The 26,837-nt window shown below is 49.1% G+C and overlaps 1 protein-coding gene across 4 annotated transcripts in view; it reads right to left on the bottom strand.

The window, feature by feature from the left end:
- Nucleotides 1-26,837, bottom strand: part of RRBP1 (ribosome binding protein 1) — a 181,532-nt gene that overhangs the window by 64,890 nt on the left and 89,805 nt on the right. For all 4 annotated transcript variants that reach the window (XM_075339404.1, XM_075339405.1, XM_075339406.1 and 1 more), the window contains exons 10-13: nucleotides 21,412-21,449; nucleotides 18,311-18,401; nucleotides 12,348-12,440; nucleotides 4,753-4,845 (exon numbers count right to left, since the gene is read on the bottom strand). In XM_075339404.1, the coding sequence (XP_075195519.1) occupies nucleotides 4,753-4,845; nucleotides 12,348-12,440; nucleotides 18,311-18,401; nucleotides 21,412-21,449 (315 nt within the window). The remainder of the gene's footprint in view (nucleotides 1-4,752; nucleotides 4,846-12,347; nucleotides 12,441-18,310; nucleotides 18,402-21,411; nucleotides 21,450-26,837) is intronic.

Below are 26,837 nucleotides of genomic sequence, written 5' to 3'. Positions count from 1 at the left end.
GTTCCGACATGGGAGACCCAGACCATGGGTGTATAGCTTCTGCCTCCGGAGGACACACAAAGTACTACACTAAAAAGTGTAGCTCGTCCCTCCTAGCATATACACCCCCTGGATGACGAAATCTAGCCAGTTTAGTGCAAAAGCTGAAGGAGGACATCCACCCACAAGTAGAGACAGAGCAAAACCCGGAACAACCGGAACCTCTGACTACAACAACAGCCGGTGAAAATACACGGAACAAGAAAACTGCCAACAGGCAACAGGGAGGGTGCTGGGTCTCCCATGTCGGAACTATAAGAAAAAGAATTTACGGTAAGTAAACAAAATTCTCTTTTTCTTCATCGTTCCTTATGGGAGACCCAGACCATGGGACGTTCCAAAGCAGTCCATGGGTGGGAATAAACAGAAAACTGAGAAGTAGGCGAAACCTAACTTCACAAGTGGGCAACAGCCGCCTGAAGGATGTGCCTGCCCAAGCTCGCATCTGCCGAAGCATGAGCATGCACTTGGTAGTGCTTCGAAAAAGGTATGCAGACTGGACCAAGTGGCAGCCTGACAGACCTGCTGAGCCGTAGCCTGGTGCCTGAAAGCCCAAGAGGCACCGACAGCTCTGGTCGAGTGTGCCTTGATCCCCGGCGGGGAAGGCACTTGAGAACACTGGTAGGCATTGGAAATGGCCAACCTAATCCAGCGAGCCAGGGTCGGCTTAGAAGCCGAGAGGCCCTTACGCTGACCAGTGGTCAGCACAAAGAGAGAGGTCCACTGCCTAAGAGCAGCGGTGCGAGACACATTGGATCTGGTGCGGGCGCTCCGGATCCAGAGTATGCAACGCTTTTTCAAAGAGATGAACAGGAGCCGGACAAAAGGAAGGCAGGGAAATATCCTGGTTAAGGTGGAAAGGAGATACCACCTTCGGAAGAAAGTCCGGAGACGGACGAAGAACCACCTTATCTTGGTGAAAAACCAAAAAAGGTGACTCAGAGGAGAGCGCAGCCAAATCGGAGACTCTCCTGAGGGAAGTTATGGCCACTAGAAAGACCACTTTCTGTGAAAGAAGAAACAAAGAAACCTCCTTAAGTGGCTCAAAAGGGGGTTTCTGCAAGGCCGTGAGGACCAGATTAAGGTCCCAGGGATCCAGAGGTCGCCGGTAAGGCGGGATGATGCGAGATGCGCCCTGCATGAAGGTGCGCACCTGAGCCAGCCGGGCGATACGCCGCTGGAACAGCACTGATAGGGCCGAGACCTGTCCCTTGAGAGAATTGAGGGATAGTCCTAGCCGCAGACCAGACTGTAGGAAGGACAGAAGTGTCGGCAAGGAAAAAAGGCCAAAGGCACGGCCGGAAGAACGACACCAGGACAGGAAAATTCTCCAAGTCCTGTGGTAAATTTTTGCCGAGGAAGACTTCCGAGCCTGAGTCATAGTGGAGATGACCTCGGGAGGAATGCCGGAAGCCGTCAGGATCCAGGACTCAAGAGCCACGCCGTCAATCTGAGAGCCGCAGAATTCTGGCGGAAAAACGGACCTTGTGAGAGAAGGTCTGGACGGTCCGGGAGATGCCACGGCACCTCTACGGACAGACGGAGCAGGTCTGGATACCAAGCTCTCCTGGGCCAGTCTGGAGCAATGAGTATGACCCGACGACCCTCCATTCTGATCTTGCGCAGGACTCTGGGCAAGAGAACTAGAGGGGGAAACACGTAAGACAGACGGAACTGGGACCAATCCTGAACCAGCGCGTCCGCTGCAAAGACCTGAGGATCGTGGGAGCGAGCCACGTAAACCGGGACCTTGTTGTTGTGCCGGGATGCCATTAGATCCACTTCCGGAGTTCCCCACTTGCGGCAGATTGACCGGAACACTGCCGGATGCAGAGCCCACTCGCCGTTGTCCACGGTTTGACGACTGAGATAATAGAGTCCACAACCAGAGGTTGTGGCTTACCAGACCGTTTTATGTGCCCTCCGGATTCCACAGCTCGGACCCCCAGACAGATTGCAGAGATGAGGCAGCCGGCGCCGATCAGTGTGAAAACGCTGATAAAATGGCGCTGGAGTGAGGAGGGGGGGCGGGACATAGCCCAAGAGCGGGAACCGGAGGGCCAAGGGGATATACAGGGGAGGGAAACATCCCCTCAGAGAGGAGTGTCCTTACCTGAGCTGAACGGCCGGTGCCGCACTGTCCCTCTGCATGACTGACATGCAGGGGCAGTGAAAACGAAACTAGGCCGCAGCCGAAGCCGGGGCCTAAATTTTAGAACGCGGCCGGCGCTCAGGCACCGTCGGCGCGGTTCTCTGGTGAAAACCGGAGAACCGGCCGGAAATGACACAAATAGTACAAAACACACTCTCCCCAACATTAAAGTACAAGGGACCCCCCTGACAATAACGTCTCAATACTTAGCTTGTGAGACGCAGGGCCAGGTCCCTGAGGGATGAGTGCTCCGTCCGGCAGGGTCCTGAAAGGGCTGCGGATGGAGACCGGTCTCCTGCAAAGCAGTGAGAACCGTGTTGGCTGCCACTTCAAGCCAAAGCCCGAGGGATGGTGAAGGAGCGCGGCATGTAAGGCTCCAGCCTTGAAATCAACCTTAACAACACCGCCGACACAGTGGGGTGAGAAGGGACATGCCGGGAGTCCAGGCTTGGACCCGCTTTTCTTCAAACTCTTTTAAAATGAAAATCAGATGAGAATGCATGAATGTGGATGTGTGCCTCCTGAACACAAAGCATTGAACTGGCTAGATTTCGTCATCCAGGGGGTGTATATGCTAGGAGGGAGGAGCTACACTTTTTAGTGTAGTACTTTGTGTGTCCTCCGGAGGCAGAAGCTATACACCCATGGTCTGGGTCTCCCATAAGGAACGATGAAGAAATAGAGAATTACTTCCCTTGCTTCTCCGTCTCGTAAATCCTACCCCTTGTTACACCGCCTTGTCATACAAGTATTATTTATTTGGGAAAGCAGATTTTTTTCATTTTTAACTATCAATAATAAAGTATAACGTTTTATGGGGGATTGATCTCAAACTTAAAGTGGTATTTCCATCTCCAAGATCCTATCCTCATATGTAGTAGGAGTAATCATAACATTAGCAAATACCTCCAATTACGAATGTAGAATAGTTCTTCAGATATAGCCATGTCTCTTACCTCATGTGCAGGGCATTGTAGCTTAGGTATCCATGGTTATGACCAAGAGCAACTGTCACTATATGAGTGGATGTAACCATGGATACCCAAGCTGCAATGCCCTGCACATGAGGTAAGAGATATGGCTATATCAGGAGAACTATACTATATTTCTTTGAGTAAAAAATAATCTCAAACTTGAATTAATTTGCATATTCACTTTTAACAAGGGTGAGGCCACATCATGGGCTAATGGTAACAAGTTTGATACATGTATACTCATTCAAAGGCGTCTTTCACACGTCAGTGATTCTAGTATGCATGTGCTAGTTTTTATCCTCCTTCTGAAGCCTGGGTGCATGACGCATCCTACGTCATCCACAAAAGTCGACAATGGGGTCCTGCGTAGGCGCACTCTGAACAGGGCAGATCAAAGTATTGTAGTTCGCCTGCACGGGCCCTCAATGCTGGCTCGTGTGGATGACATAGGACGCGTCATGCACCCACGCTTCAGAAGAAGGAGGGAGAACAAGGATTGCCAAAAGAGGAGGCGCTGGTACCGGAGAAAGGAGACACCCATCCGACCAGTCTGGACCGCAACGCCCCTTATTATAAAATGTTTTTTTATGTTCTACACAGCGGCCTGGGATCTTATATACAGCATGTTAGAATGCTGTATATAAGAGCCCACTGGTGGTGGCCGCAGCTTATAGGCCCAAAAACTGGCGACAGGTTCCCTTTAAAATACAAATCTGAATTTGAACTCAAAACAAGTTACATTGGGATTAGACACGCTGACAATGGGACGATTCCTTCCATGTTTGAAACATTGGGCTGGTGTAATTGCGCCATTAGGTGTGATGTATGATAAAGAGTGGCGGAGTTTAAAGGGAACCAGTCACCAGGTTTTTCCCTTATGAGCTGCGGTTGCCACCATTGTGCCCCTATATACAGCATTCCAGAATACTGTATATAAGAGCCCAGGCCGCTCTGTATAACGTAAAAAACACCTTTATAATACTCACCTAGGGGCAGTCTTGTTCGATGGGTGTCGCTGCTCCTCCATGTTGTGGGATCGCCATATTTCTTCCCAGCTCTGTGGATGACACGTCCTATATTATCCACAGAGAGGCCTCCATTGCACTCCTGTACATGTGCACGGTGATCTGCCCTCATGAGGGCAGCACAAAATACTGTAATGCGCAGGCACAAGCAAAGGTCAAAGACAGCCTGCGCACTACAGTACTTTGCTCTGCCCTCAGCCGAGCAGATCAAAGAGCGCATGCACAGGAGCGCTATGGAGGCCTCTGTGTGGATAATGTGTCATGCACATGGGACTGGGCAGGAGTACGGCGTTTGCACAAGATGGAGGAAAAGCCAGACAGAGACCAGCAACCCCCATCGGACCAGACCGTCCCCTAGGTGAGTATTATAAAGGTGTTTGTTACGTTATACAGCATTCTGGAACCCTGTATATAAGAGCTTACTGGTGGTGGCCTTAGCGCATAAGGGAAAAACCTGGTGACAGGTTCCCTTTAATTGAATATACCAAAGATTTGGCGGAAATGACAGATTGACAAACGTCATTCAGAACATCTAAGCATACAGAAGAATCATGACGTGTACCTGGTGAGACTCTACCGACACCTGTGGGAAAAGGGTGGTCAAGGCTTCTTTGGCCTGAGTCTGGACACCACTGAGCTGTTGTTCCAGGTCATCCTGAAATGAAAAGAAGACATATGATTTATAAAGGGAAAAAAATAAGATGAAACCACTTCTGTACGGGGAGGAGTGCCTTAAAGTTGTTAAAAGGGGAATAACAAGTTCAAAGAAGGGAATTTTGTTACTTACCGTAAATTCCTTTTCTTCTAGCTCTTATTGGGAGACCCAGACGATTGGGTGTATAGCACTGCCTCCGGAGGCCACACAAAGCAATTACACTAAAAAGTGTAAGGCCCCTCCCCTTCTGGCTATACACCCCCAGTGGGATCACTGGCTCACCAGTTTTAGTGCAAAAGCAAGAAGGAGGAAAGCCAATAACTGGTTTAAACAAATCCTCTCCGAGTAACCTCGGAGAACTGAAAACCGTTCAACATGAACAACATGTGTACCCGCAAACAAACCAAAAATCCCGAAGGACAACAGGGCGGGTGCTGGGTCTCCCAATAAGAGCTAGAAGAAAAGGAATTTACGGTAAGTAACAAAATTCCCTTCTTCTTCAGCGCTCTATTGGGAGACCCAGACGATTGGGACGTCCAAAAGCTGTCCCTGGGTGGGTAAGGAAATACCTCATGTTAGAGCTGCAAGACAGCCCTCCCCTACGGGGAGGTAACTGCCGCCTGCAGGACTCTTCTACCTAGGCTGGCGTCCGCCGAAGCATAGGTATGCACCTGATAATGTTTGGTGAAAGTGTGCAGACTCGACCAGGTAGCTGCCTGGCACACCTGTTGAGCCGTAGCCTGGTGTCGTAATGCCCAGGATGCACCCACGGCTCTGGTAGAATGGGCCTTCAGCCCTGATGGAACCGGAAGCCCAGCAGAACGGTAGGCTTCAAGAATTGGTTCTTTGATCCATCGAGCCAGGGTGGCCTTAGAAGCCTGCGACCCTTTGCGCTGACCAGCGACAAGGACAAAGAGTGCATCCGAACGGCGCAAGGGCGCCGTGCGGGAGATGTAGATTCTGAGTGCTCTCACCAGATCTAACAAATGTAAATCTTTCTCATACCGATGAACTGCATGAGGACAAAACGAAGGCAAAGAGATATCCTGATTAAGATGAAAAGAGGATACCACCTTCGGGAGAAACTCCTGAATGGGGCGCAGCACAACCTTCTCCTGGTGGAAGACCAGGAAGGGAGCCTTGGATGATAGTGCTGCCAGCTCAGACACTCTCCGAAGAGATGTGATCGCTACCAGAAAAGCCACTTTCTGTGATAGTCTAGAAAGTGAAACCTCCCTCAGAGGCTCGAAGGGCGGCTTCTGGAGGGCAACTAGTACCCTGTTCAGATCCCATGGATCTAACGGCCGCTTGTACGGGGGTACGATATGGCAAACCCCCTGTAGGAACGTGCGCACCTTAGGAAGGCGTGCCAAACGCCTCTGAAAAAAGACGGATAGCGCCGAGACCTGACCTTTAAGGGAGCTGAGCGACAAACCTTTTTCTAACCCAGATTGCAGGAAAGAAAGAAAGGTAGGCAATGCAAATGGCCAGGGAGACACTCCCTGAGCAGAGGACCAGGATAAGAATATCCTCCACGTTCTGTGGTAGATCTTAGCGGACGTGGGCTTCCTAGCCTGTCTCATGGTGGCAACGACCCCTTGGGACAATCCTGAAGACGCTAGGATCCAGGACTCAATGGCCACACAGTCAGGTTCAGGGCCGCAGAATTCCGATGGAAAAACGGCCCTTGGGACAGTAAGTCTGGTCGGTCTGGGAGTGCCCACGGTTGGCCGACCGTGAGCTGCCACAGATCCGGATACCACGCCCTCCTCGGCCAGTCTGGGGCGACAAGTATGACGCGGCTGCAATCGGATCTGATCTTGCGTAGCACTCTGGGCAAGAGTGCCAGAGGTGGAAACACATAAGGGAGCCGGAACTGCGACCAATCTTGCACTAGGGCGTCTGCCGCCAGTGCTCTTTGATCGCGAGACCGTGCCATGAAGGTTGGGACCTTGTTGTTGTGCCGTGACGCCATTAGGTCGACGTCCGGCACCCCCCAGCGGCGACAGATTTCCTGAAACACGTCTGGGTGAAGGGACCATTCCCCTGCGTCCATGCCCTGGCGACTGAGGAAGTCTGCTTCCCAGTTTTCTACGCCGGGGATGTGAACTGCGGATATGGTGGAGGCTGTGGCTTCCACCCACATCAGAATCCGCCGGACTTCCTGGAAGGCTTGCCGACTGCGTGTCCCCCCTTGGTGGTTGATGTATGCCACCGCTGTGGAGTTGTCCGACTGAATTCGGATCTGCCTTCCTTCCAGCCACTGCTGGAAGGCTAGTAGGGCAAGATACACTGCTCTGATTTCCAGAACGTTGATCTGAAGGGTGGACTCCTGCTGAGTCCACGTACCCTGAGCCCTGTGGTGGAGAAACAATGCTCCCCACCCTGACAGACTCGCGTCTGTCGTGACCACTGCCCAGGATGGGGGCAGGAATGATCTTCCCTGTGATAATGAGGTGGGAAGAAGCCACCACTGCAGGGAGTCTTTGGCCGTCTGGGAAAGGGAGACTTTCCTGTCCAGGGATGTTGACTTCCCGTCCCATTGGCGGAGAATGTCCCATTGAAGTGGACGCAGATGAAACTGCGCAAACGGAACCGCCTCTATTGCCGCCACCATCTTCCCGAGGAAGTGCATGAGGCGTCTTAAGGAGTGCGACTGACTTTGAAGGAGAGCCTCCACCCCAGTCTGTAGAGACCGCTGCTTGGCCAGCGGAAGCTTCACTATCGCTGAGAGAGTATGAAACTCCATGCCAAGATACGTTAGTGATTGGGTCGGTGACAGATTTGACTTTGGGAAGTTGATGATCCACCCGAACGCCTGGAGAGTCTCCAGTGCAACATTCAGGCTGAGTTGGCATGCCTCTTGAGAGGGTGCCTTGACCAGTAGATCGTCCAAGTAAGGGATCACAGAGTGTCCGTGAGAGTGCAAGACTGCTACCACTGCCGCCATGATCTTGGTGAACACCCGCGGGGCTGTCGCCAGACCAAATGGCAGAGCTACGAACTATAGATGGTCGTCTCCTATCACGAAGCGTAGAAAGCGTTGGTGCTCTGTAGCAATCGGCAAGTGGAGATAAGCATCTTTGATGTCTATTGATGCTATGAAATCTCCTTGAGACATTGAGGCAATGACTGAGCGGAGGGATTCCATCCGGAACCGCCTGGCGTTCACATGCTTGTTGAGCAGTTTTAGGTCCAGAACAGGGCGGAAGGAGCCGTCCTTTTTTGGAACCACAAAGAGATTGGAGTAAAATCCTCGCCCCCGTTCCTGAGGGGGGACAGGGATCACGACTCCTTCTGCTCTTAGAGAGTCCACCGCCTGCAGCAGGGCATCTGCTCGGTTGGGGTGTGGGGAGGTTCTGAAGAACCGAAGTGGAGGTCGAGAACTGAACTCGATTATGTACCCGCGAGACAAAATGTCTGTTACCCACCGGTCCTTGACCTGTGACAGCCAAATGTCGCAAAAGCGGGAGAGCCTGCCACCGACCGAGGATGCGGAGGGAGGAGGCCGAAAGTCATGAGGTAGCCGCTTTGGAAGCGGTTCCTCCATTTGCTTTCCTGGGGCGTGAGTGAGCCCGCCAGGAATCTGAGCTCCCTTGTTCTTTCTGAGTCCTTTTGGACGAGGAGAATTGGGCCTTGCCCGAGCCTCGAAAGGACCGAAACCTCGACTGCCACCTTTTCTGTTGAGGTTTACTTGCTCTGGGCTGTGGTAAGGAAGAGTCCTTACCCTTGGACTGTTTTATGATTTCAGCCAATGGCTCACCAAACAGTCTGTCTCTAGATAATGGCAAGCTGGTTAAGCATTTTTTGGAACCAGCATCTGCTTTCCAGTCCTTTAACCACAAGGCTCTGCGCAAAACCACAGAATTGGCGGACGCCATAGCGGTACGGCTCGTAGATTCTAGGACAGCATTGATAGCATAGGTCGCAAACGCAGACATTTGCGAAGTTAGGGACGCCACCTGCGGCACCGCTGGATGTATGATAGCATCCACCTGTGCTAAACCAGCTGAAATAGCTTGGAGTGCCCACACGGCCGCGAATGCTGGAGCAAACGACGCGCCGATAGCTTCATAGACAGATTTCAACCAAAGGTCCATCTGTCTGTCGTTGGCATCCTTAAGTGAAGCGCCATCCTCTACTGCGACTATGGATCTAGCCGCAAGCTTGGAAATTGGGGGATCCACCTTTGGACACTGAGTCCAGCGTTTTGCCACCTCAGAGGGAAAAGGATAACGGGTATCCTTAGAACGTTTAGAGAAACGCTTGTCTGGGTGAGCGTCGTGTTTCTGGATCGATTCTCTGAAGTCAGAGTGGTCCAAAAAAGCACTTAATTTACGCTTGGGATACAGGAAATGGAACTTCTCCTGCTGTGCCGCTGCCTCCTCTGCAGAAGGGGCTGGGGGAGAAATATCCAACAGTCTATTAATTGCCGATATAAGGTCATTAACCATGGCGTCACCATCAGGGGCATCCAGATTGAAAGGAGCCTCAGGATTAGAATCCTGATCACCGTCCTCAGTCTCATCACAGAGAGACTCTTCTCGCTGAGACCCTGAGCAGTGTGATGACGTTGAGGGTCTTTCCCAGCGAGCTCGCTTAGGCTGCCTGGGACTGTCATCTGAGTCAGAGACTTCAGCCTGTGATGCTTGAGACCCCCTTGAAGTACGGATTAGTTCCAACTGAGGGGGACCGGAGAGCAGAGACACAGCAGTGTCCATGGTCTGAGTAACTGGCCTGGACTGCAAGGTCTCCAGGATTTTTGACATAGTCACAGACATTTTATCAGCAAAAACTGCAAAGTCTGTCCCCGTCACCGGGGCAGGGTTCACAGGCATCTCTGCCTGGGCTACCACCACATTAGGCTCTGGCTGACGAAGTGCCACTGGGACTGAACATTGCATACAATGTGAGTCTTTGGAGCCTGCCGGTAGATCAGCCCCACATGCAGTACAAACAGAAAACTGGTGAGCCAGTGATCCCACTGGGGGTGTATAGCCAGAAGGGGAGGGGCCTTACACTTTTTAGTGTAATTGCTTTGTGTGGCCTCCGGAGGCAGTGCTATACACCCAATCGTCTGGGTCTCCCAATAGAGCGCTGAAGAAAATACAACTACAGTCTCTTCGTTGTTTGCTTCCAGAAGATTAGCATCTGTTCTGCCCCATGTGAAAGCTGGTGACATTTCATTAGCCAACTACAATCACAGGATCCATATCTAACAATCACAAAATATACAACCGCAAAAAAAACGCCAAAGGCTAAGTTCACATTTCCGTTGATTTGTATCAGTCACATGCGTCGCTTGACGCATGTGACTGATGCACTGTTCAACGCTGTACAACGGATGACAAAGAACAGAATTCTTTGTCGGATTCCGTTGTGTGCGGGGGCGGAGTTCTGGGGCAGAGCCGAGCGGGGGGCGGGGCCAGGCGCTGAGGATGTCAGTGGAAGTGCTGCGGTCTGCATGGCTGGGGACAGGTGAGTGTATCTGTGAGTGAGTGAGTGTGTGTATGTGCATGTATGTATGTATGTATGTATGTATGTATGTATGTATGTATGTATGTGTGTGCACATGCAAAGTGCGGGAGGGGGCGGGGCCGAGCGGGGAAGTGTCGGCCTCCCTGCACACGTAACCAGCCTAAATATCGGGTAACAGGAAAGCACCCGATGTTTACCTTGGTTACCCGATATTTACCTTGGTTACGGGCCTACACCGCTTAGCGCTGGCTCCTTGCACCGTAACCAGGGTAAATATCGGGTAACCAACCAAAGCTGGTGACGTGTGCAGGGAGCCAGAGAGCATGCGCAGCGAAATCCGACGGATCTCGCTGCTCAAAAAACGTTACATGCTGCGTTCCTCCCGCCCGGCGGTCAGTCGTTCCACGACTGATCAGTCGGGCGGAGGGTGCAACGCAGCATCATCAGTCACAATCCGCTGCTCATACAAGTCTATGGGAGCAGCGGAATCCGCTAAACGGATTCCGCTGTTTACAAGAGCAGCGGATTGTGACTGATAGATTTTAGCGGAAATGTGAACTTAGGCAAAGGCATACGGGAGCTGGAAAACAGGAATATTGAACTGCCTTACAGATATTTACTGTACTTCTGGTCATCAAAACATGTAATCCTACCTGCCAACGCTAAGGGGGGCTCATCAGGTGGGACCCTGCACTAACACACTAACCTATTGTGGGTTTAGCTTCCCAAAATAAGCTCAGAACAGTTGAGATCCAGATTTATTCTGCTCTAATGAAAATCAGCGTCGGACTTTACGGCTAAGATGAATGCAGCCACAAGGTGACATGGAAAGAAACCAGAATGCCAACCAGTCCAGTCCAGGGTCTTAGCAGGCTCCATATGTTCCAACCCCACAATTCATAACGCCTTGAAAACAGAGGAAGTGCTGGTATATCTTCTGTCGTGGGCAGGTGAATGGTGCAGGCTGTGTGTGTCCACTCCATACAAGGCAGGTGCTGGCTGTGTTATACAGCACACACATGCTAACACCTGCCACCAGAACACCCTCTGTATGCTGCTCTTAAACCATTTACAGCAGCATTCAACTACAGTGGAACCTTGGATTAAGAGCATCTTGGTTTGAGAGTGTTTTGCAAGACAAGCAAAGCTTTTTACAAATTTGTAACTTGGTTTAAGAGCAATGTTTTGCAAGAAGAGCAAATACTCACAGTGTACACTTCCGGTTCTGTCCTTTCACCATGCTCTGACCCGCTTTGGAAGTAACTTTCTGTTCATATGTACTCTATATTGTAGACAGTATACCATTGTGAAGTACAGTATATACCATGTCTATCAATTTGCATTTGTGGATATAGTATTGTACTTTTCTTTCTGCTAACCGGTGCAGCACATTGCTTGTATTGTACCTCTCGCACACCAACAATTTCATTGCAAGCTAAAGTGCAGTTTAATTTGTTTTATATGTTTTTTACTGCACATTATTTTATATTAGTGTACTGTAATAATTCTATATGTGAATACAGTGCATTATTTTGTATTCCTCTAATAAGTTTGTATAAACACAGTAAATATTTTTGGGTTGTGGAACAAATTGTCTGTGTTTCAACTATTTCCTATGAGAAAATTTGCTTTGATATAAGAATAACTTGGTTTAAGAGCAGACTCCCGGAACAAATTATGCTCATAATCCAAGGTTCTATTGTATCATGATTACCTTGCACAATTGTTCCGGCACCCATCCACACCATCGTGGGGGACCAGAGAGTTTGCCATGGTGGCCAGGAGCCTTCAGTTGTCAACATTAGCAATTTTACTATATACCGACATACTACAGCATTGCAGTATATAGTAAAAACAATTGTAACAATCACAGCTTCAAATGCTCTAGGAAAGACTAGACAAACTCAAATATATATTTTAAAAAATAAAATAAATTAACAAAAAAAAAACCTTTTCCAAATTTTAAATTTGTTGTAATGTTCATAGCAGACACTTATGGGATTTGTGGACCTTGTGGGCAATACCTTTGCTTTCCTCTCGGAGCTCAGTTTCTCTTCACACGTTTTTTCGGCTTTGCCCAGGGCATCCATAGCCTGCCAATTTTTCTCTCGAAGTTCCTGCGTAAAACAATCCACAATGATTAGTGATCACCTTTTCAGTGTCGATACTAGACATGTCCTCATTTTTCACCAGTCCATGGAGGAGCGTTACTACAGACAGTGATGGACACGGAGCTGGTCATTGAACTCCTTTACACGTAATACCGATTCGTTCTCTATGAATTCTAAGCATATGACTATTAAACAAGGTCGGAGGCAGCATGTAAAGAGGATCAATCCTATACGTACAACCCCATGCTTGTGGTCATAAGCAGAAATCTGCTTCCATTACCCATACAGGAGCCCACATCCCACTGCTGGAGACAGCTAAGGGTTAACCATCCCCATCACTTGGCCAGTCACACTCTTTGGACCATTTTTAGATTTTACACAACCCTTTAGAATTGCCGGCCAATTTATGAGGCAATATTTGCTTTACACAACAAGGTCCTGGGATAGATTTGACTCAGACACTAAAAACACATCATAAGGAGGTGACCAAAATCTTGCAAAGTCCCATCAGAGAACCACGTCTTCCTAAATTCGTCATCTTCATGGAGTATTACACTACTTCCACACTTGGCAGCCATAATTGTGCATCAGTAATGTGGTGAACCCTCCATAGAAGTAAATGGACAAAACTGAAAACCCAAATGTTTTCCCATAAAATAAAGGGGACACTGCATGATCTCCCCACAGTGGAGTTCAGGTCGCCGCTCTGCTCCAGCACCTCTATATGTGGGTCACAATCGTTATAAGGTTACTAGACTCTTAATACAGTGTGTTCTAATCTCAAATAGTGCGGATTTGTCCTAGACTTCTTAAGAGCCTTCCCACAGCGCTCTGATCCTGAGCAGTAAAGTCCAATGGGCGCCTGCAATAGGTGTTTGTTCCGAGTTGTCCATTACCGGCCCAGTGTATTTGGCTACATCTGTCTGTTGCCTATTCTAACCTCTGCCTATCTACTCGTTATGACCGAACGCCACCTGCTTTGACCACTGCTCTGTCCATGTACAATTCCTGCCCTCTGGTTTTGCAACTTAGTGTCTTCAAGCCATCTATGCAATGACCAATGCTAACACACTACTCCAGAGATTGCAACCTCCTTCTGGAGCCTAATGGGAATATGTTAGCAGGTTTTTCTAAGTAATTTGAAGACAACATGAGGTTCAGGCTGAGACACTGATTTCAGGGCTGTCACTTATTAGGCGGTGTGCTGTTGTCTCAATACAATCAGTGTTTTAATCAGCATATATCATCACTGCCTGGACTAGATCCAGTGGCGTAACTACCGCGGTCGCAGCAGTCGTGATCGGGCCCCGGAGGTTAGGGGCCCGGCGGCCGCCAGGCAGATCAGCAGCCAGCTCCTGTCAGTGTAAGAGGAGCTGCGCTGATCTGCCGCAGACCACGCGGCCGCTATTTGACCCGCTGCCGCCGCCAACACCGGGCCCCCAAGCGTGGTGTCAGCGGCGGCATCGGGGCCCCCTGCCTGGCTCCCCTCTCTCTCTGTTTGGTTGTAGTTATGCTACAAATGTCTGGTGGCTGGTCACCACCATGCTATGCACGCCTGATCTTGGTTTGCAATATATTCCTCCTGTTGGTAGCTGTACACATTCAGTTGCCTCACCCTTTCCACAGGCAATGCTAATTAAGCACCATACTTGGATCTGGTCCGCCTTTATCAATGGTTGCTGTCTGGCACTGGGAGGGTCAGTTCTGATATAGTCCTGGTATGTGTAGAGCTTGCTCCACATGCTGGGACCTGGGCTGGCCTCTAGCCACAATTGCCTCTTTTGCAACATCGAAGCGGTTATATATACATGTTACAGGTATGTGTGCTCCATTATGGTTCTGCTTTTAACTTTAACTTTATCTAGGAGGCCACATGGCACATGAAATACAGAATATAGAGTAGGACCCCCCTATTGAGATTTGCTGTGACGTTGGCAGGGGTGGCTCAAAGAATTGATCAATTATTTGCTAAAAATCTCATTTATATTACAGTACAGTTGGAATAAATCTGTGAATTTGCACTTTTTATATGATGCATGCCATTTTCAGATCGTGCTGGCTCCCCTCTCTCTCTGGTGTCAGCGGCTGCGGCGTCTCCCCCGTCACCGCGCACAGTAATGATGAAGCATAGCATGGCCGGTGCCGCGCTATGCATCACCATTCTCCCCCTGTGCGGTGACGTCACTCCCGCGTGACTGCTGTGCTGAGTTCACAGAGTGCAGGACGGGAGGACGCCGACCGCACCGCAGCACCGGGAGAACGAGCAGCGGGGAGGACGAGCAGCGGTGGAAGAGGAAAGTGGTGAGGACAGAGCAGCGGCTGGGGATCGAGGAGAGCGGTGAAGACAGCAGTGGTGGAAGGAAGAGAGAAGGTGAAGACTTGTTGTTTTTTTTTTTTAATACAAATTAGTGCGTAAACGGTGGCCAGAGGCTTGGGAAGGCAGTTCTGGGGAAGCTGCATTATTATACATGGAAGCCTGAAGAGGCTGCTTTATACATGGAGGTCTGAGGAGGCTGCATTATATATAGAGGCCTGGAGAGGCTGCTTTATACATGGAGGTCTGGGGAGGCTGCATTATTATACATGGAGGCCTGGAGAGGCTGTATTATACATGGAGGCCTGGAGATACTGCATTATACATGGAGGCCTGAGGAGGCTGGGTGCATTGTTATACATGAGGCCTGGAGAGGCTGGTTGCTACATTATACATGGAGGCCTGAGGAGGCTGGGTGCATTGTTATACATGGAGGCCTGGAGAAGCTGTCTGCTACATTATACATGGAGGCCTGAGGAGGCTGGGTGCATTGTTATACATGGAGGCCTGGAGAGGCTGGCTGCTACATTATACATGGAGGCCTGAGGAGGCTGGGTGCATTGTTATACATGGAGGCCTGGAGAGGCTGGCTGCATTATTATACATGGAGGCCTGGAGAGGCTGGCTGCATTATTATACATGGAGGCCTGGAGAGGCTGGCTGCATTATTATATATGGAGGCTACCTTATACATGGACTATGGGGGTGCATTATAAAACATTGGGGACTATGTGGTGCAGTATAATATATGGAGAACTATGGGGTGAATTATAATATATGGAGAACTATGAGAAATTCATTATAATAATTGGAGGGCTACTTTATACATGGAGGATTATGGGGGTGCATTATAATACATGGAGGACTATGGAAGTGTATTCTAATATATGAAGGGTCATGTGGGACCCTTTATACTATTTGGAAGGCTATGTAGGAGCCATTATTGTATTTGGAGATCTATATACAAGGGGGGACAAAGATACAAGCAGGGGATGGGAACGTTTTGTGCTGAGGGAAAAAGGCTCTTTCCCTCAGCACCCAGCTTTCCCATGCTCTGCTGTACATCTCTCAGCACCCAGCTTTCCCATGCTCTGCTATACATCTTCTCTCAGCACCCAGCTTTCCCATGCTCTGATATGGGAAAGCTGGGTGCTGAGGGAAAGATGTATAGCAGAGCATGGGGAAGCAGTGTGCCGAGGACAAGATGGATATCAGAACATAGGAAAGCTGGGTGCTGATAGAGGGAATTCAGATCATGGGAAAACTGGGTGCTGTGGGTAAGAGCCAAGTGTCAGCATCATTATCCTGTACCCCGAGTGTCAGTGTCATTATCCCGTACCCCAAGTGTCGGTGTATGTGGAGGGGGGGCCCAGATCTGAACCTTGCACCGGGGCCCATCAAACTCTAGTTATGCCCCTGACTAGATCCTAAGTGAAATCTAGTCCAATCAAACCTCCATCAATATTAGAAGCATACTGTCAATATATAAATGTACACCGAAAGCCACGGGGGGGGGCAGAGATAGCTTTCTGAGCTCTACTACATCTAAAACTGTGTTACAACTACTGCATCTAATAAATTCAGTGATATATCACTGGATTCAGGATCTCTTTCCCTACATTTTTGCTGCCCTCAGATGAAGAAGCAAAGGCCCGGTGACAGACTCCCTGCAAAAGTGAATGACTCAATCTTGAGAGTCTCACACAAAATAGATCTAGGTTGGCTGAAAGCTTGTCTGCATGACCGCAATCTCTCCCGCCTTCCTTATATACTTGCATGCTTGAATAAGGTGAGCATGAACGCATTTTCAATGGGGAGAGTCTAGTTAGCCACAGCCAGACATGTTGCAGGAATTTTTTTTGTAGAAACAAAAGCAGAGCATTGCTATTCTGTTTGCCCAATCTGTCTTTCCCCCAATATCCTCCGACAGCACAAGGCGGCCCCCATATACATTAAAGGGACTGTCAGCACAGAATGACTGTTCAAACCAGGTGCAAGCTCTTTATGCATCATGGCGGGGCCAATCACTTAAGTACACCTTCCAACCTGCTCGTTTTCACCTCAAGCTGCACACTCCTCCTCTGCTTTGATTGTTAGCACTGAGTTCACCGGAGAAGGGTGGAAAATAAGCAGAATGGTGGATATAAATAATTGGCCTCACCACAATACACGAGCGCCTGTACTATGAACAGTGATTCTCTGCTGACACAGTCACTTTTAAAATGGTCAGTCAGTCCACAACATTAAAGGGGTGGTTCACTACTCTGCATTAGTGGCCACATCCCTGTAAAACTCATAGGGAAGGCTCTTATGTAGTACATTCTGCCTCTGACCAGCGCTATTGTGCTCCGCTCATCCCCATTAGGTGATCCCCGGGCCCCGCGACCTCCGAGATCCGCTGATGTCAGGTCAACAGGAAGTTGACGTGACATCACCGAGGCTGCCCCAGTATCCCTGACTGACTGGGCTGTGGGCGGAGTTTCCCCACTCGGCACAGCCCAGCAGGTCACATGCGCTCTCCTTCATTGCAGAGGCAGGGGCAATGCTTGGCTGAGATGTGAGGTGAAACACCGCCCACAGCCCAGGCACTCAGAGAGACTGAGGCCCACCTCGGTGATAACGGATCTACTGGAAGTTGACGTGACATCACTGGATCTCAAAGGTCTAGGGGCCCGGGGGTCACCTGATGGGGATGAGCGGAGCACAATAGCGCCACTCTGAGGCAGAATGTACTACACAAGGCATTTGACATAAGCCTTCCTTATGCGTTTTACAGCGATGTGGGCACTAATGCGGAGTAGAGGACCACCCCTTTACGTTAATGTGTATGGGCGGCCTTTAACCCTATGTCAAATCAAGTGACAATACATAAAATATCCAGCAGATATACAATTGAGTTATCATCTGGCAGACAATATGGCTGAAACTGCGTCATCCAACATGAAGAGACGATTTGCTATTTAAGGCAAGAGCACAACCTCAGCCCCTGCATTACTAAGGGTACTTTCACACATCCGGACTTTTGCTCTGCGGCACAATACGGCGTTCTGCAGAAAAACCGCAACCGGCTTTTGTAACGCCGATTGCGGTTTTTTTTTGCATTGACTTACATTAGTGCCGCATTGTGCCGTAGGGGCTTGCGTTCGGTCCGGTTTTTGCCGCATGCGGCAGATTTAGCCGATGCGGCGGCCGGATCGAACGTACCCTGCAACGTTTTTTGCTCCGGCAAAAAACACCGCATCGCGCCGCATCCGGCCGCTGCGGCGCATTTTTCAATGCATCCCTATGGAGGCCGGATGCGGCGCGATGCGGAAAAAACCGCATCCGGTCGCCGCATGCGGTATTTTCCACTGCGCATGCTCAGTAGCATGCCGCAACCGGAAAAAACCGGACCGGCCGCATGTAAAAACTGATGCAAAGGATGCGGTGTTTTCACCGCATCCGTTGCATAGTTTTCACAGCCGGATTGAGCCGCAGGGCTCAAACCGGATGTGTGAAAGTAGCCTAATAATACCCCGAATTTCAGAACCCTAAAATGACTGAACATGAAGAAATGGCTCACATTATTCTTATTTTTCTGTTGCTCAATTGCATCCTTCAACTCGAGAGTGTCTTTCTCTAGTAGAGAAATCTGTTCTTCTCTTTCTTTAAGTCTGAAATAGAAAATAAAGACACAAAGAGAAAATATGAAGAGCCTCACATATAAGTGCTCTCTGGGGCACGTCTGCCTCACCTCAGTGTAATGTACAACAATACTGGATTATGTGAATACATCGGTCCTACTAACAGACAGATACATAATGTGCATTACTGGAAGCAGCGATAGAATGGAGTGATCAAGCGAAGGAAGGATTAAGAAATACTTTATATATAAAAAATAATAAAAAAAATTATAAAAATCCCAGTTTGTAGTTGTAAATGCTTATTTCATAATGATTTTCATTAAAGTTACTTCCAAGATGTTTTGCACATACTTTTCCCATTTCTTATTAACCATCAGAGGGTTATCATTGCAAATGTTGCCATGTGGATGTATTTTCCTGCTTACCTGTGACCTCTATTAAAACTCAAAATACTTATCCCTGAAGGGATGGAAATGGTACATGAAGACCCAAAAATATTATAAAAACGTGAGGTACTCCATTGTGAATCATTAAAATACGAGACAAAAATTTTGCAAAGTACCCAATTGGGGGAAACCTCAAAACCATGCTTAAAATAGAAGCCCTATTCCAAAAATAAGCCCCAGTACCGGTTCCATGAAGAAGTGTTTAAGCAGCTAAAAGAATTAAAAGAATAAAGCAGAACTCTTCACCCCCACCACCCATAAAAAACAAAAACAAAAAAAAAACAAAAAAAAAAAAGGAAAATTGTACTCACACCCCAAACAATTACAGTTGGCAAGTGCTGATGGTGAATGGGCTCTTACACAGAAATCTGCGCTGCTGGCAGGACCCTCGCCATTTCAACTGTATTGCACTGCAGCTCTCACAAACAGATCAGGCACCAGTATCACTCCATGCAGGTGATACTGCTTCCAGTCACCAGGGGGAGCCAACCGCTTTAGAACACAGGGGAATCTGTCAGCGATGCAGATTTGTATGTGAGAGCCCATTCACATGCTAACTCAAATTTGTTTGGCGTCTGGTAGGTGCGATTCTTTTAGGGAATGTTTGCTTTTTTTGTGGGGGTAAACGTAGTAGTACATAGAGAATAATAAATTTAAGTAGGTAATTTAAACCTTTGTAAATATGGTATGCGCCCACCACTATAGGACTGGTTCTGCACTACGAGACTAGATCAGATGAGAAAATGTGCATCTGAACCAGTAATAGGATTAACACAAAATGTTGATGTTCCAGAATGTGATGACCGCAAAAAAAAAAAAAAAAAAAAAAAAAAAAAAAGACACTGTAGCAGTATAGTACCTGTATGGTAAGCACATTGAGGGAAAGTATGTACCGTATTTTTCGGACTATAAGACGCACTGGACCGTAAGACACACCCTGGTTTTAGAGAAGGAAAATAAAATTTTAAGCAAAAAATGTGGTCATGACACACTGTTATGGGGCGAGCATCTGCTGCTTACACTGTTATGGGGGTAATGTCCCCAAATTCTCTACTAAGGTACCCCATCCTGGTAATGATCTTCCTATCTTGTATATGATCCTCCTGCCTTGTATCTATATGTCCCTCATCCTGGTATAGCCCCCATCCTGCTATATACCCCCATCTTGGTATATGGCCGCATGCTGCTATATACCCCCATCCTGGTATATGGCCGCATGCTGCTATATACCCCCATCCTGGTGTATGGCCGCATCCTGTGGCACACAAAAAAAAATAAACGTTCATACTCACCTTTCCTTGCTCCACGCAGCATCGCTCCTCCTCCAGTCTGTGCCAGCAGCAGCACCGCTGACCTGTGTGGAGCCAGCCACGATCCCTGCAGTATCGCTCGTCCTCCTGTCTGTGCCGACCGTGGCTGTGTGTGGACACGTGAACACAGCGATGATGTCATCACTGTGCGCACCGCTAGTCTCCACACACAGCCGCAGATGGCTGACAGAAGGACGAGCGATACTGCAGGGATCGTGGTCGGTGAGTACACTGATTCACTGCCCCCCGCGCTGATGATTATTATGCGCAGGGAGCAGTAAATACAGCCGCACATAATCACTCTAGGCTGTAGTTGCCAGGGGTGATCATACCGGCCAGCAGTTTATTATGCACACACCCACCGCGCCCATCATCCCGCCCACCTGTCAGCACTGGCTTCAGAGCTGAGAGATGATGGGCGTGCATATGAAATGAGCGGGCCCACGTGGTCACGGCAGGCGCTGCTACAGCCTGCTCGTGCCGCCGATGACGCACTCCACCGCAGCACCCTTATACCCCGCAGCTACATTCAGACCATAAGACGCACCCCCCACTTTCCCCCAACATTTGGGGGGAAAAAAAAGTGCATCTTATAGTCCAAAAAATACGGCATATGGCTTTGGCTCAGTTTTTAGTGTATAAGTATTCCCAACAAAAATGATTTATAATAAAGCAATCATGTTTTTATTCTTTGGGGTCTTCATGCACCAGCTCCATCCCTTCGGGGGACAAGTATTTTAAATGATGCCATGTGAATAACAGAGTGGTGTTTTGGAGAGCGTTGGTAAGGTCTTTAGCATTTTTCAGAAGCCCCCATATGCACTTGCTTTGTCTATAAAAAACATATCAAAGAAAAATCCAAATGCTGGTAATAGAAAAAAAAACACTTATGCATTTAGTCAGACTATGACTGTGGGCACACACAGGACCAAAAACACGTAACAGTGTTTTTTCTACTACCAGCATTTGGATTTTAAATTGGCTGAAACTTCAGGAAACAAATTTCAAGATTTTCTCTATTTTTTTTCAACGTGCCGATCAAATATTTTTCTTGGATATTATATACATACAAAGGACCGATTTCATCATTCAGTGCACGGTGAGCGAATTGTTTTACTTTTTCTCCAGTTTATAACAAACATAAAACATAAAATAAAATCTAATTATGGTCATCTAATTGTCTCCATTAGAAAAGACCACAAACTAACCTTGCAGTTATATTGCCTTCCCCCTCCCAAAAAACCCCCACACCATTTACATTCCTCTACATATAGGTTTCCTTACCTGGTATGTAACTGTGTAATTTCTACTTCTTTACTTTCCTAAAAAATAAGAGAAGATTACATCAACACTGGTTTACCGAAAACTATTACTCAAGCATATGTTTATATATTAAAGGAAATCTGTCACCAGGTTTTTGCTATTCCATCTGACAACAGCATAATATAGGGAGAGAGACCCTGATTCCAGCGATGTGCCACTTACTAGGCTGCTTCCTGCAGTTTTGGTAAAATCCCCGTTTTCTCTGTTACAGAGCTACCAGTTCTCTGAATGCAAGCTCTGTATAACCCCCGCCCACATCACTGATTGGCAGGTTTCTTCCCATGAATAGTGTACAGAGAAAGCGGCAAAATGAGAGGGGCGGAGTTTTACAGAGCTCATGAATATGCTTGAATATGCGGGTTTATTGGCCCTCCCTTGAAAATCTATTGCTGATAAAACAGTGATTTTAGCAAAATTACACTGAGGCACTCAAAGTTACATTGTTGGAATCAGGATCTCTGCCCCTACAATATTTCTGCAATAAAGATATAAAGCAAAAACCTGATGGCAAATGCTTTTTAAAAGTAGCACTAGGACGACCGACTGTGCAATGGCTTTAGTTGTTCTTGTAACGTCCATATACTTTAATGGGCATAGAAGCATGCAGGTATCGAAATTTCATCTTATTCTGTTCCTTTATATGTTCAAAATCTGAAGTTCACTGAAATCACCAGGGTCGGAGGATCCAAAAGTGAGGGTCTCAGATGTAGAAACCCCGCCTCAGACATACTGTATATAAAGTATTTGACATACATGAATGGCTTCCATACCATTAGAAGTTCTATTTCCAGATGAGCTATGAAAGTAAATACAGTACACAGATTTTCCTGTCTAGTGTAACTAAAGTACCACACAATTTGTTTGTTTTTCCTATCCCATCGTTGGTGCAGTTTAACCCCTTAACGACCGCGGGCCGTAAAATTACGTCCTAGCGGTCATAATGTTACTGCTCGCGGTCTGCTGGTGGCAGCATGCCGCGATTGGCACACATCTCAGCTGATTTGATGAAGAAAAAGAGAATTTTGTTACTTACCGTAAATTCTTTTTCTTATAGTTCCGACATGGGAGACCCAGACCATGGGTGTATAGCTTCTGCCTCCGGAGGACACACAAAGTACTACACTCAAACGTGTAGCTCCTCCCTCCTAGCATATACACCCCCTGGTAGCCAGTCCTAGCCAGTTTAGTGCAAAAGCTGAAGGAGGACATCCACCCACAAGTAGAGACAGAGTAAAACCCGGAACAACCGGAACCTCTGTCTACAACAACAGCCGGTGATAACACGCGGAACAAGAAACCTGCCGACAGGCAACAGGGAGGGTGCTGGGTCTCCCATGTCGGAACTATAAGAAAAAGAATTTACGGTAAGTAATAAAATTCTCTTTTTCTTCATCGTTCCTTATGGGAGACCCAGACCATGGGACGTCTCAAAGCAGTCCATGGGTGGGAATAAACAGAAACTGAGAAGTAGGCAAAACCTAACTTCACAAATGGGCGACAGCCGCCCAAAGGATGCGTCTGCCCAAGCTCGCATCTGCCGAAGCATGAGCATGCACTTGGTAGTGCTTCGAAAAGGTGTGCAGACTAGACCAAGTGGCAGTCTGACAGACCTGCTGAGCCGTAGCCTAGGCCTGAAAGCCTAAGAGGGACCGACAGCTCTGATCAAATGTGCCTTGATCCCCGACGGGAGAGGCACTTGAGTACACCGGTAGGTATCGGAAAAAGGCCGACCTAAACCAACGAGCCAGGATCGGCTTAAATGCCGAGAGGCCCTTACGCTGACCAGCGGTCAGCACAAAGGAGAGGTGCGCCGCCTAAGAACAGCGGTGCAAGACACATAGATCCGGAGCGCCCGCACCAGATCCAGAGTATGCAACGCCCTTTCAAAGCGATGAACAGGAGCCGGACAAAAGGAAGGCAGGAAAAATGCCCCAGTTAAGGTGGAAACAGCAACCACCTTGGGGAGAAAGTCCGGAGTCGGACGGAGAACCACCTTGTCTTGATGAAGGAGGACTCCGAAGAGAGTGTGGCCACAACAGAGACTCCCTTGAGGGAAGTTATGGCCACTAGAAAGACCACTTTCTGTGAAAGACTAAACAAAGAAACCTCCCTAAGAGGCTCAAGGGGGGGTTTCCGGAAACCGTGAGGACCGAATTAAGGTCCCAGGGCTCCAAAGGCCGCCGGTAAGGCGGAATAATGTGAGATGCGCCCTGCATGAAGGAGCACACCTGGACCAGCCGGGCGATACGCCGCTGGCACAACGCTGACAGAGCCGAGACCTGTCCCTTAAGGGAATTGAGGGATAGTCCTAGCTGCAGACCGGACTGTAGAAGGGACAGGAGGGTCGGCAAGGCCAAAAGGCCAACGGATACTTCCAAGCTCGAGTCATAGTGGAGATGACTTCAGGAGGGATACCAGAAGTCGTCAAGATCCCTGACTCAAACGCCACGCCGTCAATCTGAGAGCCGCAGGTTCTGGCGGAAAGACGGACCTCGTGAGAGAAGGTCTGGACAGTCCGGGAGATGCTATGGCATCTCTACGAACAGACGGAGCAGGTCAGGGTACCAAGCTTGCCTGGGTCAGTCTGGAGTAATGAGAATGACCTGACGGCCCTCCTTTCTGATCTTGCGCAGGACTCTGGGCAAGAACTAGAGAGTGAAACACAAAAGACAGACGAAGCTGGGACCAAACTTGAACCAGCGCGTCTGCTGCAAAAACCTGAGGATCGTGGAGCCACGGTTTGACGGCTGAGACAATCTGCCTCCCAGTTTTCCACGTCTGAGATGTGGGCTGCGGATATGGTGGACTAGGAGTCCTCCGTCCACTGAAGAATGCGATGAACCTCCAACATTGCCAGGTGGCTGAGTGTCCCGCCCTGGAGGTTGATGTAGGCAAGCGCAGTAGCGTTGTCTGACTGGACTCGAATGTGCCTGGCCGCCAACAGATGGCGAAAGGCTTAGAGAGCTAGAAACACAGCTCTGATTTCCAGCACGTTGATCCAGAGGGCTAATTCGGACAGAGTCCAAGTGCCCTGCGCTCCATGGTGGAGATATACTGCTCCCCAGCCGGATAGACTAGCATCTTGGTGAGGATCACCCGGTACGGAGCCAGGAAGGAGCGTCCCTGAGACAGAGGGGCCGAAGCCACCACTGAGACGAGCCCCTGGTCTGTAGCGAAGCCACCACCCCGTGGAAGGAGGAAGTCCGCTTGTTCCAACAGCGGAAAATATCCAGCCGCAGAGGACGCAGATGGAACTGGGCAAGGGAATCGCTTCCATTGACACCACCATCTGATCCAGCACCTGTATTAGGTGCCTGATGGAACGACGTCGACCGCCAGCGGAGGGACTGCTGTTTGACTAAGGGCAGCTTCACAAGTGCCGACAGAGTCTCGAATTGCGTCCCTGGGAATATGAACTTCTGGGTCGAAGTCAGAGTGGGCTTGGACAGAATGACAAACCACCCAAATTGGATAGAGTGGCGAGAGTGAGCGAGGCACTCCGCTAACAGTTTGCACTGGATGAAGTCCAGACTAGAAGGCTGTCCAGGACAAAAGGATCACTGCCAACCTCTAGAGGTGCAGGACCGCAATCACAGCTGCCCCGCCCTTGAAAATACTCGAGGGGCCGTGGCTAACCCCAAGGGAAGAGCCACGAATTGGACCACTCTGAATGCAAAACGTAGCCAACGCTGGTGTGAAACTGCGATTGGCACATGCAGATAGGCATCTCTGATGTCGATGGATGCTAGGGAATCTCCTTGGGTCATTGATTGATCGCAGAGACTCCATGCAAAAATGCCACACCTGAACATGCTTGAGAAGCTTGAGATCCAGGTCGGAAGGCATCGCCCTCTTCGGGTACTAGGAATAGATTTAAGCAGAAATCTCAGAACCGTTCCCAGTCGGGAACCGGCACAATTACTCCAGTGGCCTGCAAGAATGCCACAGCCTGTGAGAAGGCGGCGGCCTTGGAGCAGGGGGGAGTTGCAGAAAAAAAATCTGTTCGGCGGGCTGGATAGAATTCTATCCTGTAGCCGTGGGAGATGGTATCTCACACCCACTGATCGGAGACGTGTTAAAACCATACGTCGCCAAAGTGGGAGAGCCTGCCACCGACCAAGGACGTTGCTGGCGTGGCCAGATAGCCAGGAGGAGGCTGACTTAGTGGCAGCATCTCCTGTGGTCTTCTCGTGCGCCATTTGGGTTTACGATCCTTGGCTGAGCCAGTGGACGAGGCCGAGGGCTTAGAGAACGATCAGATGGAGGAACGAAAAGAACGAAACCTCGACTGATTCGTGCCCTGGACAGGTTTCCTGGTTTAGGTTTGTGGCATGGAAGAACTCTTCCCGCCAAGAGCTTCCTTAATAATTTCATCCAGTTGTTCCCGAATAGTCTGGTCGCTGCCAAAGGGAGCCCAGCAAGGAACTTCTTTAGAAGCATCCGCCCTCCCCTTCCGAAGCCACAGGAGCTTGCGGATAGCGAGGAAATTAGCCGAGGCCACCGCAGTGCGGTGAGAGTCTCCAGCATGGCAGACATGGCATAGGATGAAAAGACTGAAGTCTGGAAGTTAAGGCAACCATTTCGGGCAAAGAGTCCCTGTGAGGGAATGCATCTCCTCCAGAGAAGCAGAGATGGCTTTGAAAGCCGCACTGCTGTAAGAGCTGGGGAGAAAGAGGCCCTTGCCGCCTCCATACAGATTTGGCCAGAAGGACAACATGGCGGACAGCAAAGCCGTAAGAGCCATCAGCCACTGATACAACGGTCCGGGCTGAGAATCTAAACACCGGAGGGACCACCTTTGGTGAATGAGCCCGCTCCTTGACCACCTCTGGTGGAAAGGGAAAACTGCCATCAGAACCACACTTTGGGAAGCGTTTGCCAGAGCAGACCCTGGGCTTGGTCACAGTGGCCTAAAAACTGGAGTGGTGAAGGAACACACTCATTGTTCTCTTAGGCAAGGTAAACTGGTGCCTTTTTGCCAGAGAGGGTTGTTCCTCTGATACTGGCGGATTGAGGTCCAGTACAGAATTAATTTACAGTGGGGTCCTTAGAGAGGTGCCGTCAGCCACTGATACAACTATCCGGGCTGAAATACTAGACACCGGAGGGACCACCCTTGGTGAATGAGCCCACTCCTTGACCACCTGTGGTGGAAGGGGGCAACAGTCATCAGAACCACGCTTTGGGAGCGTCTGTCAGGACAGGCTCTGGGCTTGGTCCAGTGGGCGGAAAACTGGAGTGGTTAAGGAACACACTCCTTGTTCTCTGTAAGGTATACTGATGCCTTTCTGCCAGAGGGGGATACTCCCCTGATACAGGCGGATTGAGGTCCAGTACAAATATAATGGACGCAATCAAATCATTATCATCTGCATCACCTTTGGACA

The sequence above is a fragment of the Anomaloglossus baeobatrachus genome, chromosome 3 (assembly GCF_048569485.1).
Source record: "Anomaloglossus baeobatrachus isolate aAnoBae1 chromosome 3, aAnoBae1.hap1, whole genome shotgun sequence".
Classification (NCBI taxonomy): domain Eukaryota; kingdom Metazoa; phylum Chordata; class Amphibia; order Anura; family Aromobatidae; genus Anomaloglossus; species Anomaloglossus baeobatrachus.
The sequence above is the reverse complement of the archived record's forward strand: the minus strand, read 5'-3'. Positions and strand labels throughout refer to the sequence as shown.